Here is a 16,774-nt window from a genome sequence, read left to right as displayed (position 1 = left end):
CACACGACAGAGTGCGCAAAGGCTAGCGACGAAGGAATGGCTGAACAAAAACTTATCCTCCCAGGCTACCAGGTTACCAGGCTGTTCATAAAGACAATTTTACGATTTTCTTCAGGTTCGTCGGCATTCATCAGATACCACTTTCTGCTAAATTAAAGGTAGGGAGATTTATTTGAATACTGTAACATTGCTTAACGTAATGTTTGAGTATACAAAAAGACAATAACAGCTATATTTAATCCATGGAAAGTGCCATGCGCCAAAAAAAAAAATCCATTGAAGATTTGATCGCAGTGACCTGTCGAATTCGGATCTGAAAGCAGGAATCAGAACACTGACCATGATTGCCCGAGTGGGTGCGCCATTAAGCAACATTATTGAAAATTAAGTAGGTAGCTGAAAACGACGAAGGTTGTCGAAGGAAAATATGATATTATCGCCAATGATTGATGGATATTTACATTTGATCACCCTCGCAGCGCAGCAACAGTGAGCTCCTGCAGAATTTTTCTGGATTATGCGTATGTGATCATATGGTCAACATGGCATGTGATAACTAAAAGTGCAGCATTGGTTTGGAAATATACGTTGTATTCGTTACCATAGTTCATTCACTATACTTTGAGTCCGCGGTCTGTGCCATCCAATTCCCTCATCGCATGCTAAAGAATTTGTTGGATCTTACAGCAGCTTTATTCCTGTCACTCATACTCGAAGTGTTGCTCTGAAGGGATAGACATTACATATAGTATAGTTTAGAGTATAGCGTCCACGGATATATTCAAGGAGAATCTCGTCTTCATATACCCTCATGAAATGAATTGCTCATCAATGGTTCAGTATCCATTCTAATTGTATATATCTGTTCATCTTTTTCAGTCGACTTTAACGATACTTTATTTTATTTTGGAGTTATGGAGTTGCATTCGATGGTTGCTTAGCAGCCTTTGGAAAATTATGCTGCCGGCATGCAGATTTACCAGCAAATGTAGTTCCCCTTGACAACGGAATCCTGTGAATATGCTCCGAAAAAATTTGAAGTAAAGACCGAGGCTGAAAAGAGATGTTAAAGTGATTAATTTATAAGGTGCCTCTCACAGTATATAAATATGCGACCCATCAAAAAAAGGACTTGGGTATATGAAAAAAGGGGTAGAGAAAGAGTATGGAAAGAATGGACAGGTAACGGCAATGAAGGGGCAGGTCGTAAGGGTAAACTGTTCAGGATGATGCAGCAGGGATTGGCGCTGCGATCATTGTGTGAGCGGTCGCCGCGGCGTATTCGGGTGGTTTGATTGCATCGTATGGAGGTAGATGGTATTCTTCATCCAAGTTGGGCGATCGTAAAAATTTGGGCTTCGTTTGCAGTGTGGAATCATGCATTACTTGGTCATCTGTGAAGTTAACTAGATCAACAGGGGGTTGGGCTCCTGACATGAGAGTGCCAAACCAAATTGGGACTTCGAATAATGTTCGTTTCGTGACTAAAAGCCCATGCCGTAACTTGACGGTCATGATGAGAGTGTATTCAATTTTCAGTCGTTCAGAATAGGTCAAGTTAGGTGTGATCTCTTCTGGTTGCAATCGTAGTCGAAACGTCATCGATTCGGTGTCGGCTTTACACGAACGGAACGAATGTTCGGCCACATGCACTGTTGCCGCTTTGACCCGTAACGATTTACCGTTGGTGATTCGAATCTTTTGTTGGAGCAATACGCGTACTTTGGCCATGGGCAATTTGGATTTCACATTGCACAGTGAGAATTTTAGCGGAATAACAATGGGCGCGTCTGTGATGGTGTAAGCTAGACCTGGTAATGCAATTCGAGCAGAAATTTGATTGGTAACACGAGCTTCATCACGGTACAGGATCGGTAATTTAGACCGATGCGTTTCCACAACAGGTTGATATTGTATCAAATACGGCTCAGTTTGAAATGGCCGTTGTCCCGGACGTTCGATGACGGCGATCAGAGAGAATACAACGTTCACTAGGTAATGCCGGAATGAAGGCGGATAGTTGACGAGTGGCATTTCGCACATAAAGGGAAAGGCGTGCTCACCGGCTTCCATGACAGGCCATGCATTATGCGGACGATGGCCGGCTTCGGAAGCTCCCCACAAAATCGTTCGTACCGCAAACAGCCGCTGGCTCTTGGCTTTTTTTGACCATCCGAGAGCGTCATAGTTGATTTTCTCTGGAATCCAGCATAGAAAAAAAAAAGTAGAAAACAGGGCAATCAAGGTGTTAATGCCTGTAATGTCTCGCATACCACAGATTTTGACATGTTTTCTATTCACCCGAGGCTTTAAATATTAGTTTGACATGCTGTGCAGCAAGCGGTTCATTGAGCTTGATGTGAACGGTGCCCTGAAATACGGCTCCTGGATAACACAAAATACGATGATCATGATTGTAATACTCTCTTGTCGTTTGCACGTAAAAATGGGCCGGTGGTCGTCGAAACTGTCGATTGTGAATGCTCACGTACCGCAGAGGTCGCGCCGGTTCGTTGAATGTCAGCTGTGGTTGGTCTTGTAATTCTTGGAGCGATACTTGCCGCTCCAATTCTAAAAAAGAGGATGAAGTAGAAAAAGAAGAAGTCATAAAGATTGTTCAGGAGGAGAAGGAGCAGGAAGAAAGGCAAAAAGGAAAGTAGATGCTTTTACTTTAAAAGGATTGCCTTCTGGAAAAAAAAATATAGAACCCTAAAAAAAATAAGCAAATCATCATGCAGGCATCAATTGCCTTCCATGTGAGTCACAACGGTCAAACGGTCCAGCCGCACCAGTGGTGACTCTAAACTGCAAGGAGAAAGAAAAAGAAATTCCAGCTCATCTTTTCTTCCTTAGCAGATCATGCGACCATCCTACAGTGCGACTTTTCATTTTTTCTACTTGAAAACTCACACCAAAAGCATAGTTGGTCAAACCTCTATTTCCTTAGGTTATTTGAAGAAGCGATTTGATTGGTTGACTCATATCTTGTAAACGATCACTGACCAGTTATCTTTATAATCCGCAGCGGTTGCTTTCTCAGTGATAATTCCCCCCACACACACACACAGATCGACAAATATGCCTGTGTGATCACAAACACTGCATTTCCGACCATTGGCTTTTGCATATAAAAATAATGAATTCTGTAACTGCCTTGCCCCATGTTCCCGCATCTCTTTGTTTCAGAACGGTCATTGAATGGAATCATAAATTTGAAATAGGTTGTCTATGTGATCTTTGTATTGTCATCCTCTTTCAAACCTCTCTCTGTTCAATCTATCATTGGCTGACTAATTAATTCCGTAGCATCAACTACATATCATACTATAAAACTAGCACTACTGCAAAAACGGATGGTTACAAAGCATAGTATCACCCAGGATGAATCTGCCCCACAAAAATTGTAAATCTGTTCGATATGAGCCAGCCGTAAATTCTTCTTATTATAGAGAACAGGTGATGTACTATAAGTGAAGTGTTCAGCCCAGGTCGTGTGAAGTTGATGAGATGGGAAGACCGCCCTGTCGCATCATATGACATACAATGGAATTCTTATTAAAGTTGCAGTTACACACGAAAGAGACAATGTCATTACCTCGATCCAATCATGATTGACATCAGTGACGACAAACCAGCGGAACGTCATTTTTTTGATAAGGAGATCAACCCCTTTTTGCATTAACAACCATTACTTTTGAATTCAACGACTTGCTGCTTACGATGGGCAGAATTTGATGTTGATAGATGACTTTTTCTCTTTTATTGCCAAAGTAACTTTCTATAATGTTTCCGAAAAATCTAAGCAGCTTTACGCTTCCAAAAACAAAAAAAAACAAAAAAAAAAACTCTAAAAGTTTCAGACGGTTGATGCATCATAAGCCGGTATCGCTTTGAAGGGATGTGGGACAAGTGCTCCGGAAATATCGCCCCACCATTCGCTCGCTCGATTACGATACCATTCAACTGTCAAATAATTACCTTTTATCAGCGGATGGATCATGGAGCGATCTGTGGTGGGAAAAAAAAAACCACTTACTTGTTCTTAATAAACCTTCATCAAATCGGGTGCGCGGGGCCCAGCCTAATTTTTCCAGTTTCGAACAATCGACAGCGTATCGCATATCGTTAAAGGCACGATCTTGGACAAATTCGAGATGATTCTCGACGTCTTTATAACCAAATAATCGTATCAGTCGTTTAGCAAGTTCCAGATTGGAAATCTCGAAAGCTGATCCGATATTGTATGTTTCTCCCACTTGGCCCTTGTGAAGCACCATATCAAATGCATCGGCCACATCCGCGGCATACAGATATTTTCGAGAATTATGACCGTCACCATGGATATAACTGCATTGCATCCATTTTAGTTCCTTGATGTCCCGTCATAGTGTCACCCCTCGGTATGCCAAAAATTTAAAAGATGCAAGGCTTACCATTTACCACCGCGTAATAAACTGCAGACGAACTTGGAAGTGATCTTTTCTGGATACTGGTAAGGTCCGTATACGTTATTGGAACGAGTGATCATGATAGGTAGACCAAATGACATGTGATACGCTTTGACTAGACATTCGGCGGCGGCTTTAGTTGCTGAGTACGGATTTGAAGGCGCTAAAATTGTATTTTCTACACAATCCGGCTATTCATGCATGTTAATTGACAGGCACTTGATGAATCTCCACCATTGAAATTGAACATATACCCGACTGACGACTTCGCCGTAGACTTCGTCTGTGCTCACATGAATGAATCGTCGTACACGATGTACCTTGGCAGCTTCTAACATGACATGGGTCCCCATCACATTATTTCTAGAGAACATGTGAGAAATCCAGTCCAATATTATGCCCCACAATCTTTTAAATCTTTGTCTATGTACCTGGTAAATTCGAATGAGTCGCCAAAAGAATTGTCGACATGTGTTTGTGCTGCTAAATGAAATATGACATCGATCTTTTTCTCTTTCAATATAAACGCCATGAAATCGGATGAGGTTATATCTCCCTAAAAAAATTGACAAATCATATGAATCATATGAGTAGTGACTCCCTTTTCTGCATCATGCATGACATAAATCACATACTTTGATGAAGGTATAATTCGGAAAATCATTCAGAATTTTGAGGTTATTGATAGATCCGCAATAATCGAGCTTGTCAACAACGTAGATATGGTATTCAGGATAAAGAACGACTAATTTTCGGACAAGAAAGCTTCCACTACAGGCAACGAAATGCAGTGAGTTAAGTACAAGTGATTCTTTTCATAGGCCATCATCTTGAGTGCTTACATGAAACCGGCACCGCCAGTAACAAGGATGCTTTTAATATCTTGGAGATCTGCGGGTAAATCTGGGATGCGATGACCAATGTCAATCCGGTCAAACTCCGGGATGGTCTTAACCAAATTGGCATGTTTTTCTTCCAAGGTGGCTACACGTTTATGCGGTAACATTTCGACATCATGTACAGAAGGAGGCATCAAGGGAAGGGAAAGGTGGGAAATAAGGAAGGAAAGGGAAAATGAGAATACCAACAACAAGGAAGACCGCTTGATGTCCAAGAGTACCAACTGCGACACTTTAAAAAAAAAATCGAAAAATCTTTTCGTAATTCACAAAAAAGGAAACCGTTTTGTTTTTCTTGCTTTTTTGATTCGCTGGCTATCTTTGGATCTCTGGTTTTCAGATACTAACCTTGAATTTTCATTGGATGAGTGCAAAATATTGGCTGGGGGGACATGAAAATGTTCAAATTTGGGGGAAGAGCCTTTCGAGAAAGCCTATTGTCGACGGTTGCTTTCGCAAACAAATGTATACATCTTTCGAAATGCGTTGTGATCACATTACATTAACTATAGGTACGAAATTATACTGTATTTACTGTGGAAATTGTGTCAATAAATGAGGCATGATATATGTGCCTCAAATTATCGTGGCTCACTCGTTTTGATAACTTTTATCATAATAACAAAGTTTCATGCGAGAGGATACTTCAAAGTTTATTTTGACAACGACCAATGCCTTTCTATTAAATGATCGCAGATTCTCCGATTAGTAAGATTAAATGCCGATTGCTTTATCTTGACGAGCCAATATGTCACTGACCAAGCCAAATTGCTCATCATTCAAGCGTTGATGGTGTGACTAAACTTGTTTTTTCAAAAGGATTACCGTATTCTTCTTTCGCCTTTAACAAGCCGTACACCTGCTGTGCAATGGATGCCACCTGCTACTGGACGTCGCCCCCTTACATTTAGCGACATTCGTCAGACAAAAGCCTAACGCAATACGGCATAACCTGGGCGAGACTCTTGATGGAACTTTGGTATATTAATGTCAATACTCTGGCATACCGTACAGTCATGATTTCCAAACATGTGTGCAGCAGCACTTATTGACCCCCTCAGTCCCGTCCCGCCCAAGGTTATGATAGATCTAGAATGTTGTGTGGGAATGTTGGGTATTTAAAAAAAAATGAGTTAGTAAGCTCTTTGATTGATTCAAATTTTCGTCAAGATATTTTACCTTTGTTATATGAGTTTGCAATAGCCATTGATCGCTTGACATGACTTGGATTATATGACATTGAAAAAATTTGAATTAGTATACGTTCATTACATAATAGCAAAGGAAAAGAAATTGGACTTGCCTTTGAACCAAATGGTGAACCGGACCAAAAAAAAAGATGATACGGACCGCCAGGTAAGCTTCTTCTTCGATGCGGAAAATAAAATTGCTTCCAGGGACAGTTAAGCGATGGATCGGTGGTGTCAGCTTGAGCAGGCAAAAATATTGACGTGGCCAGAAGTGACGGTAACTTCGAGTTGGATTCCATATATCGAGAGTCCCCAAGTCTGTTTTGCCGGAGCAAAATCGATGGTAGACCACTCGACGCTTACCTTTTTGAGGATGGTGGTCGATTTAACCAAGTTAGATACACGGGATAAGAATGGTCTGGATGATGGATGCGGATGGGATCTTGATACAATGATAGTGAGGGTTTATCAAGCAAACAGAAAGAGAGAGAGAAAAGCAAAAGAAAAAAGATAAGATTGAAGACAAAAATATATGATTCTCCATGGATGAAACAATAGTCACCCCACTGATGCATGAATTCATAGATCGAAGCACGTCTGCTTATGTATTAATCGATTAATTGAAAATTGAAAGAGAATGAAAGGACATATACAGTATAACTGACCAAAAAAAAAAATAAAAAAAAATTGAATGATGCTACAGAAGAACGCCAGTCATATCATCAACCACTTTTCTTCAAAAAGAGCTCTACTCACATTTTTATTCGAAAGACGACGATACTCTGTTTAACCACAACTGGCGCAAACGGCATCTTGCTGCTGATTGTTTCGCCTATTATCGTGAAAGTGGGCAGCGAGGCATGGTTGTAAGATAAAAAAAAAACGTTTAACAGGTCCTGATAACTTAGTGTAGATCATGTGATTTACAAAATCGCTAATTTCCCAAAGATTTTAATTATGTAGACTAGTAGCGCCTGTTGATCTTAAAGATCACAAAGTTATGCTCTTTCGGTCTGTAGTTTGTTGTTAATCTGAGGCTAGTGGGAATAGTAGCTGATTAAAGATGCGTTTGGAATGGGATGCTCCATTTGCAATATTCAGAACTCCGCACTCGAATTTGTGTATCCAAGGGTCTCGCTTGATGGTACTCTAATCTTTTGTCAATAAGCGGATGATTTTTCGGTAAGATTTAGTTGATGTGCGCAAAATCTTTGCGTATTCAATGGACAACAGAGTAGTACAGTCTCTTTTTCTTTTTTCCCGGGGGTCTTGCGCCCCCCCCCTGACCTACCGCCACATAGCGATCATTTTCTTCATCCACGACAGAGGAACAACAATATGTACACAAATTTAGGAACAGAAATAGTCAGGCATCGTATAATATTAAATGGAGAGACAAAAATAGATAACAGAAAAAATCATACTTGGGAAAACATAGCTAAGGATAAAATCAAAAGGAACATAAGGATAAAAAGCATACAGTAAAACATAAAGGTGAAGAATAACTTGAAAAATCATAGCAAAGGATGAAAGCAAAGGAGCATAAGACAAAATACAAACAGTTAGATATAAAGGAATAATAAAAACAACAACATAAGGGTAAAGACGCCACCAGAACCATCAACAAAGAACAATCGGGCTGATTTGTTGTTTCCATGCGTGACACTCTGGAGAATTGCGTCGTATACGGCATGTTGATCACGGTTTAGGCCCTCGTGTGTTTGGGGAACATTGGCAGCGTTTGCGATGAGATCGAATTGTTCTCTTACCAGTCTGGGCTGACAGCGAAGTGTGCTTCTGCCAATTTCTTGGCGATCAGGAAGAACAAAGCGATCGTAATTCAGCAGTGCCCGATTGGCGGTTCAGATACTCTTCAATGTCCAGCAAAGCGCGATCGTACACGATTTGGGGCGGCTCAATTTGATGATCATTGTCTTGATTTTGATTGCTCCAAAAATGGATATAGTCTTCTGCCAAGTGCTGGCGGAACTGCATCCAAAGCGCAAACGGGTCAGGAGCCTGACATTTTCTGTCATTGTCGGCATGATACATTGCTGCTGCAGCACGATCGTGGCCTTTGTAAACATACTTGTACAGGTATTTGACGCTTTCCAGAGAAGTACAGATTTCGACGTTAATGTGAGCGTTATATCTTGCACAGAGATATCGATTGTGGGGAACAACCCATCTATGTCCAACTGGACATGGTTCTTGACCACAAAATCACCATTGTTGCGACGACGGTATAACGGGTAACCACTGTGATCTTCGATAGTAGCTTCATTGAAGGAGCGCGGGTAACGCTTTTTACATGAGCCGTTTTCCATGCAGGGACACCTCGGATGCGTTGTTCCACACGGACCGTGCATCATACATCTGCTGACGGTGTCGTAGAGATCAGGAAATCTCTCTCTGTCCGGAAGTTCGGCACACACGATACGATCATAGTCATCAAGTGTTCTCGGCTTATCCTCCGGAGTAACATCAAAAGCAAATGAAGATGCAGTAAGCCTCGCTTCTAAAACTCCGCCGTGTGTACATGGGTAACGACTCTTCCCAAACATGGTTCTTCTTTAGATCTTCCATCAGAGCTTTACGCTTCATGTTAAAAATTCGAGCGCAAAGGTCGGGCCGATCAACAGCTGTCTGGTTTCGTTTCAACCAATCATATATATTTGTTTTTCAAAAATTACCCAATCAAAGCCGACAAATGTAGCAAAAACCCAATGTGACTGCCTTGTGACTGAAAATTAGCGCGCATAACTCCCAAACATTTTAATAATGGTAGGTATTTATCCTCTCTTATTTTTGCCTGGAAACCCCTCGGTACTATTGCATTAATTTCCCACATGCATGCATCATCCAATCCATACGTACCCTGTCGAGTTGACCCGGTTAGGTGACTATCATCGTAAAAAGGCAACTAACGGGACTCTGGTGCTTGAAGAGTAATAAAATGTGAAAACAATGGGGAACCTGGAGAGTCTAATTTATTTAGAGAAACAAGAGAACAGAAAAAGGCCCATATCATTTCTTCATTCTATGTCCCCTTCTATATGCTATGATGGATCGTTATTTGAACTGATTATATTATAGGACAATGTTTACTCCTGTAAGTTTATAAAAAGCAATGGAGAATGATAAGGGAAAGCAGTTATTCATGTGAACTTTGAGTTAGAGGAAGACGGTGAAATGCGTCCAAGAAAATTAACCGATTCCTTCTGTCGTATGATTGTTTTATGTCAAAGGTTGGTTCCTGAATAAAGATGGCCATGAGGCTTATCCTATTAAGGGTTTATTTGAGCGTTGCACAACGCAATATATTGATGTAAATATTGTGAGTATGCTGGTAAGATTCTACGTGGTTACTACGAGTAGAAATGTATTTGTTCTGATGGGAGAGAGACGGGTGCATATGATTTTATTATATCGAACACGACATATATGCAGCTAATGTGAGGATTACGGCCATCTTCTTTTATCACAATCCAATTCCTGATTGAATGTTCTTAAAACTATTGAACCTAGGATCCCATCTGTTTCTTCTCTCACATTTTTTATATAAATTTTGCTTCAGTGGTTCAGATCCACAAGTCAAAAGTAGACGCACATAATCGATGCCTATGATCGGTTATGTCTATGATCGCCACTGCTTCTTTATGCATAGAATTGCATGCGATTAAACAAAACAGGCAAATCAACGAACTGTCAATCCATATTTTCAGGAATCTGACACTTTTTTTGCAGCATTTTTTTCAAGAGATAATACAACCATCAAGTGGGTGCTGAGAAAGGGTAAGGGGTGCTGTAAACGAAACCCGAATCAGGGCATTAACAGTTCGTACCCTTGTGACACTGATAAATAATAATATGACAGTGTGAACCAAAAACTGATATCATAAAAAGCCGGTAGATCGCTGCAAAAATGTTCTTAACATAAGTGTTTCTATTTTTGATATAGTACTGCACAAAACAAAACGCACACATTATTCTGTGCCCAAGCCCATAAACCCGCGCAAGATTTCATTATCATTTTCAATACATCCAATTAATCCTACATCGATCTAAACTTAATTAGTGTTCTTTCCTCATCTCTAAAGCATGCTGCTAAAACGGCACATCAACGCACAAAGAGATAAAAGACTTTATTATGCCGCTACTTTTGGCACTAAACGTCATTTTGAATAGAGAGCGAAGTATGATAATTTCACAGTACACACTTTTTCATTGTGTTAGATGCTGCAAGTACGGCACGCAATGATGCTCAGATGACTCCTAAAACAACCAAAGAAAGCGGTAATCGAACTGATCGTTCTTTTGCAATTAGCAAATTCCAGTTAATCTCACCACGCATCAAAAAAAGAAACAATTTCTCTTTGATCAAAAGAGCGCAGTGGTTGATGAACGGAAAAGTGGTAGGGCATTTTCAGACGATGTATCGATATGAATCCGGCCCATGGCCTAATTATGCAAGTAAAAACGAGAAACAACCAAAACGAGTAAAAGAGGGTTTGCTGTATTTTATTTGGTATGCACGCAAATGTGTCAAAGAGAATTGCTTGGAATCACTGACACAAAGAAGTCACGGCAATTCCTAAATGCGGCAGCATCTCTCCCTCCGTTTTCCGTCCTGCACCGTCTCTGCACCTACGCGATAAAAAACATCCCAACGTACGAAATGCATGTCACTTTGCAATGGTTATGTTTATGCATTGCGATGGGAACCATGGCCTGCAATGCATTCGATTTCAAGAACATTATATTTGGCAATAACGCCGAGCAGCAGAATACCCCGTCCCCTTCATTCGGTAGACCAGAATCTACCTTGGCATTGACCAAACGACCAGGTAAAAGGAAGCAATGGATGACTGTGTTGGAAAAAAAAAACACGAGTTCGTGATAGTGCCAATGAAACACCATTATTTTTAATCGCCATTATTATGATGAAAAACTTTATTTAGAAAACTGCCCATTCTATGCATGCGAAAAGACGTCAGATTGTGTAAAGGAGCCGTGGCAATGTCCGTGTGCGTCCAACGAAATTAAATGCCGTGTGAAGGACTGGTATATTTGTATTCGCGGGAATCAAGCATGCCAGCAAGTTTTAGACCTTGGAAAAGAGACTCCTTAATGTACCAAATATACGTTGTCATTATCACATCCCCATTGGATTCTTTGTCATTGCCACAACAAGAAAGAAACCTGCGTTTAGGTTGTTATTCTGGTCATTGATTGTAATAGGAAAAAAAAAAAGAAAGAGACACTTGACCCTTTTTTTTTTTTATCTGGAAAAAATGTGATAAAACTGATCCTCATTATTTTTACTGCTGCGAAACAACACTTCCCCAGCATAATTCACCCCTTTGTAAACCATTTCTTTACCTTCTTTTTCCTTTCCCATCATTCTTCCTTTTTTAATATATATAAATATATCCTCCCTTATAAATATATGCGTTATTGCTTTCTTTCAGAATACCAATGGATGACTTGTCTTCTTTGATCGCTAAAGATATGCCATGGACCGGCCATCTGCCGAATTACGATGGACAATTGGACCACGACCACGAATTTGAAACCACCAAAATGACGGACGAAGGCTCCCATTTCAACCGGATTAAACAAACTACACTGTATAAAACTGAATATTGCCGAAATTGGGCCGAACTAGGTCACTGTCGGTAAGGAGCAAAGACCATGCGGCTGAGAAAACAAACAAGCATTCACCCATGGATCCCCGTTTTCTTTTATTGATGCTAATCAATCATCTCAAATTGGCCTCTGTTTGTTAAATTTTTTTTTTACTGGGTGGCGGGAATCAGCTATGGCAGGAAATGTCGTTATGCTCACGGTGACAGCGAGCTACGAACAATCCCAAGACACGATCGTTACAAAACCCAAATTTGTCGTGCATACCATGTCGAAGGAGCCTGCCCTTACGGAACTCGTTGTACCTTCATTCACGATATTGATCGCCCTTCGTTCTCGTTTGTCAGAAACGAATCCCGCTTTTTCGCCAACCCTGATCGGCCTATCTGGAATTCCAAACTCGGCTTGGTTATCGACCACCCGATCTCGAACACACCTGCCGCATTGCCTCGCATGATTAGCTTGTACACAGCATTCGCTAAATCACCTTTCAAACGACGTTACAGTGGCAGTAGCAGTTCTTCATCGTCCTCTTCAACCGCCTCCTCCTTTTCTTCCATTGGCTATAGCAGCATTGAAACCGAAGAGGAAACCATACTTCCATGGATAAAGTATATCCCTTGAAAATTTTTATTATTATTACCATCTTTGGTTCTTTTTCGTTTTGATTATTGGAATAAAAGGATTAATCTTGCTTCATTATTATCAACTTGAATGCATCTCGAATGATCCAAAAACAATGCCAATGACGTGTGAATGTTTTCAACTTTCATCGTGGGAGTGACTGCAACACAAAGTCCAGATGTTCCCCGTTGTTCAAATGAAACTGAGTGCATATTTTTCTTGATCCTTGAACATTCAAGGGAAGCAGTGCAGTATGTTGGTATTTTTCCCTTGTTCTCGCTAGTGGGGTGAAGTGAATATGAAGTATTGACAGCGTCATGATCCTGATATGTATGCAGAATGAAACGCATAATTTCCCCCCTGCGGAAGGTTCTTGGATCATTCTCATACCATACACTGTAGTACCCCCCGTCCTTATCATGAAATTTATGATCATGTTACTTTGTTTATGTTGATAAACTTTATCAGGTTTTTATGCCTTGGAGACACCTTGAAATTTTTGCACAGTGTTCATCAAGAGTTCGCAGGCTACTTTTTTGCTGAAACAAACTTGATCGATTTCTCACAGAAGAGTGACACGGGCCCACGCGAAATACAATAGCGTCTAATCCAGTTAGGCTCGCCAACCAGTCGGCGTAAAGCCGCAACTCCTGACACATGAAAAGGATGAGTTGATTGGATGGGGAAGATTCTTCATTCCACCCAAAACCCAATATTCTGTGATCTGCATCTTTTTTTTTGTGCAATAGTACCAGTCACGAAAAACGATCAGCATAAAACACAACGATTCGGATGGACGTCTTTGAGAGTCATTTTGTGGGTATCGTGTAGCTTCACATAGGAAACACGGAGATGGAACTTCGGATTATCTTACAAGAGGAGTTTATTGGAATGATAAGTAAAAGTAGTTACAATATTGCTTCTGCGCAACATCAGTGCGTCCGAAAAAAACTGAAAAGTGGTGACATTCTTTTTTTTGAGCGTCTACAATCTATGAGCAGGGATGATTGAATGATCAGATTATTGTTTGGTCTTTCCCGCCACTTTTTTGGAAGATCCTTGAGTGGAACTGGAAGTACTCGGTTCGGGCGTCGCCGTGCCTTCTTCTTGAATGATTTCCGTTTCATCATGAAGTTGTTTTTGCCACATATCATAATAGACACCTGCAACAAAACGTCAGTGAGACCGCATGATGAGCATATCCCTCTAGTTTTTTTTTTCTTTTACCTTGATGATGGTTGGCAACCGCTTGCTTTATCAATTCATCGTGACTACCGGATTCCACCACCGTACCATCTTTGATGACCAAAATCAGATCGGCGTTTACAATAGTTGACAGACGATGAGCAATCACAAGCGTGGTACGATTTTTGGTCATCACAGACAATGCGTCCTGAATATGTCGTTCGGTCGTTGTATCCAGAGCACTCGTAGCTTCATCCAATAAAATAATCGGAGGATCTTTCAAGATCGTACGCGCAATAGCGACACGCTGCTTTTCTCCACCACTCAAGCGAAGACCGCGTTCACCAACCTTGGTTTCATACCCGTCAGGGAAGGTCAAAATCTTGTTGTGAATCTGCGCCGCTCGGGCCGCATTGTACACCTTATCTTCTGGCGCATTCACATCACCGTATTGAATATTGTACAAAATTGTATCGTTGAAAAGCACCGTATCCTGAGGCACCACGCCAATATTTTTCCGCAGTGATGCTTGCTTGACTTGAGAAATATCCTGACCGTCAATATAAATATGACCCGAAGTAGGATCATAGAAACGGAAAAGCAAACGCAGAATCGTGGATTTGCTATTGCATCAACCATCCCATTAATTTATCTTGCCCTTTTTTAGTCAACCCGTTTATGACTTACCCTCCGCCAGAAGGTCCCACCAAGGCAACCGTTGCACCTTTGGGAATAGAAAATGAAATATCCTTGAGCGCCATTTGACGTTCGTCGTAACCAAATGTCACCTTGTCTGAAAAAATACATGGTTTGTCATAAGTGAAGGTGGCCATGATGGATAAAGCTAGTATTGTGCTTACCGAAAACGACACGGCCATCCGTTACTGCCAAATCAGTAGCATTGGGTGCATCTTGAACAGTTTGATGTTCGTCGAAAAGTGCAAGCATTTTCTCCATATCGATGAAATTCATTTGAATCATACGATAATAGGTGCCAAAGAAATGCAACTACAGAAGCAAACGCAAATCCAAGATTAGAAAAGAGTTGTTTGAATAAATTATCTACCCGATCATCACTTACCGGTGTATACAGTTGCATCATATACATATTGAAGGCGACAAAATCACCGGACGTAAGCGTACCTTGCGAGACTTCCCAAGCAAACAATAAACTACCTGCCAAAAGGCCAGCGGTGATCACCGCGTTCTGAGCAAGATTGAGCACGTTCAACGAGATGGAGCATTTCCAATCAGCCTTTTGGTACTCAATGATAGCGTCCTTGTAGCGATTGGTCTCAAAATCTTCGTTTCCATAGTATTTGACGGTTTCAAAATTGAGCAAGGAATCCACCGCTTTGGATCGAGCATAGTTATCCAATTCATTCATATCACGTCGGAATTTCGTACGCCATTCGGTCAATCGGATCGTCACAAGGAGATAAAGACCCATGGTAGTAAATACGATGAGACCAAACGGAGGGGAGAAACGGAAAGTGAATACGACAACAGCGATTAGGATATTGGCCAAAGCTGGGAACACCTGGAAAACGATCTGTGACAAGAGCTGAACCACACTGTTGGTGCCACGATCCATTACACGAAGTACTTCACCGGTTTTGCGATTGATATGGAAATGAAGCGACAAGCTGTGAAGATGGCTGAACATTTTGATCGAAATCTCGCGAGTTGTGTATTGTCCAATGGGAATCCATAACCAATTTTGTGCTGCTTGTATGAGGCCCGACTATACCGCCGTGATCCGTCAGCATCATCCAAACCATATTTAGAAAAGAAAAAATGTTCACTTACACCACCCTGAAGGAATCTCAATCCGACATAAGCAAGAACCGTCGCCCACGCAAATTTACCTTTGTAAGGTCGCCATTAGTGAGTTGACTCATGACTCATCCCCAAAATCAAAGATCATATCCATCCTGCTTACCTGGACCTTCGCCCAACTGATCAACCACATTACCGATTTGTAACGGGGTAAAGATATTAATCACAAGTCCAAAGACCATCAAGAGAAAGCAGACAAAGACGAAGAATTGAAGACGGCGGTCTTTTTCGGGCCAAATGAAAGGAAGCACTCTTCCTAGCTTTTTGAAGAATCCTGAGAATGCACTGGCATTCTGGTCTGTACCGGATTTGCTTCCAGTAGCGGCGCCCGTAGCCGATGGACTGGGAATAGTACCGTAGGCTGTAGCAGTTGAGGACAATAACGATTGACGTTCCGATACATCAACAGGCTGCGTAAACATGTGCACCAACGAAAGGATGAAGATGAAAATTTCAGTGACATAACGAGCAAGAAATATGATCAACAAAAGCTTGTCGTAAATGCTAAATATGGTTCCTAATGGTTTCAAAGAAAAACGTTTAGTTCTACGTGCGTTTTGATCGAAAAAATGACGAATTGCAATTACCAGGTCTTGGGTGGAAAACGCCTACTGCCCAAAGCCATGCGACCGTGGTTTCGCAGACAATAGCCACGCTCCAGAAACCGTACTGAGACCAATGCCATTTAAAGAACTTGTGCGTATTATCCAAAAGGCAAGCGATGCTGATTGCCCAAGCTAACCAAGATACGCCAACGTAGTAAGCAAGCATTGTTGACAACCAATGACCTTCGATGAACGCTCGTGCAACGATTACGACTGTATCCCCGAGAAAACTGGCCGCCACAACAATACTCAATATCAAAAGAAGACGCCCCAAAGCCGACATGCGTTGTGGTGTGGGTGCATTGCGACTGATTTCGGCCCAATATCTATTGCGAGTT

At 41.2% G+C, this 16,774-nt stretch overlaps 4 protein-coding genes across 4 annotated transcripts; 1 reads left to right on the top strand and 3 right to left on the bottom strand.

Moving 5' to 3' along the window:
* Window positions 1-878: 878 nt before the first annotated feature.
* BYT42DRAFT_552650 (uncharacterized protein) lies at window positions 879-2,860 on the bottom strand. Its single transcript, XM_051566402.1, has 2 exons — window positions 2,302-2,860; window positions 879-2,198 (listed from the first exon to the last, which is right to left on the bottom strand). Exons 1-2 carry the CDS (start codon window positions 2,606-2,608, stop codon window positions 1,222-1,224), a joined length of 1,284 nt encoding a protein of 427 aa, XP_051428445.1. The 5' UTR covers window positions 2,609-2,860; the 3' UTR covers window positions 879-1,221.
* An 870-nt stretch (window positions 2,861-3,730) lies between these two features.
* On the bottom strand, window positions 3,731-5,563 carry BYT42DRAFT_552648 (uncharacterized protein). Its single transcript, XM_051566401.1, has 7 exons — window positions 5,291-5,563; window positions 5,084-5,219; window positions 4,880-5,004; window positions 4,703-4,811; window positions 4,434-4,639; window positions 4,037-4,347; window positions 3,731-3,963 (listed from the first exon to the last, which is right to left on the bottom strand). The coding sequence occupies exons 1-7, from the start codon at window positions 5,479-5,481 to the stop codon at window positions 3,857-3,859; spliced, it is 1,185 nt and encodes a 394-aa protein (XP_051428444.1). The 5' UTR covers window positions 5,482-5,563; the 3' UTR covers window positions 3,731-3,856.
* A 6,557-nt stretch (window positions 5,564-12,120) lies between these two features.
* BYT42DRAFT_487947 (uncharacterized protein) lies at window positions 12,121-12,807 on the top strand (the record flags this gene model as incomplete). Its single annotated transcript, XM_051563841.1, has 2 exons — window positions 12,121-12,215; window positions 12,357-12,807. 2 exons carry the CDS (start codon window positions 12,121-12,123, stop codon window positions 12,805-12,807), a joined length of 546 nt encoding a protein of 181 aa, XP_051428443.1.
* Window positions 12,808-13,827: 1,020 nt separating this feature from the next.
* On the bottom strand, window positions 13,828-16,719 carry BYT42DRAFT_488553 (P-loop containing nucleoside triphosphate hydrolase protein; the record flags this gene model as incomplete). The annotated part of the gene is made up of 8 exons (XM_051563881.1): window positions 13,828-13,970; window positions 14,035-14,615; window positions 14,680-14,785; window positions 14,853-15,000; window positions 15,074-15,736; window positions 15,802-15,860; window positions 15,935-16,348; window positions 16,419-16,719. The coding sequence occupies 8 exons, from the start codon at window positions 16,717-16,719 to the stop codon at window positions 13,828-13,830; spliced, it is 2,415 nt and encodes an 804-aa protein (XP_051428442.1).
* Between the last annotated feature and the right edge of the window lie 55 nt (window positions 16,720-16,774).

Source organism: Radiomyces spectabilis, assembly GCF_025331425.1.
Source record: "Radiomyces spectabilis strain NRRL 2753 chromosome Unknown BYT42scaffold_1, whole genome shotgun sequence".
Taxonomy (NCBI): Eukaryota; Fungi; Mucoromycota; class Mucoromycetes; order Mucorales; family Radiomycetaceae; genus Radiomyces; species Radiomyces spectabilis.
Note: the sequence above shows the minus strand (reverse complement) of the source record. Positions and strands in the feature narration are given on the sequence as shown.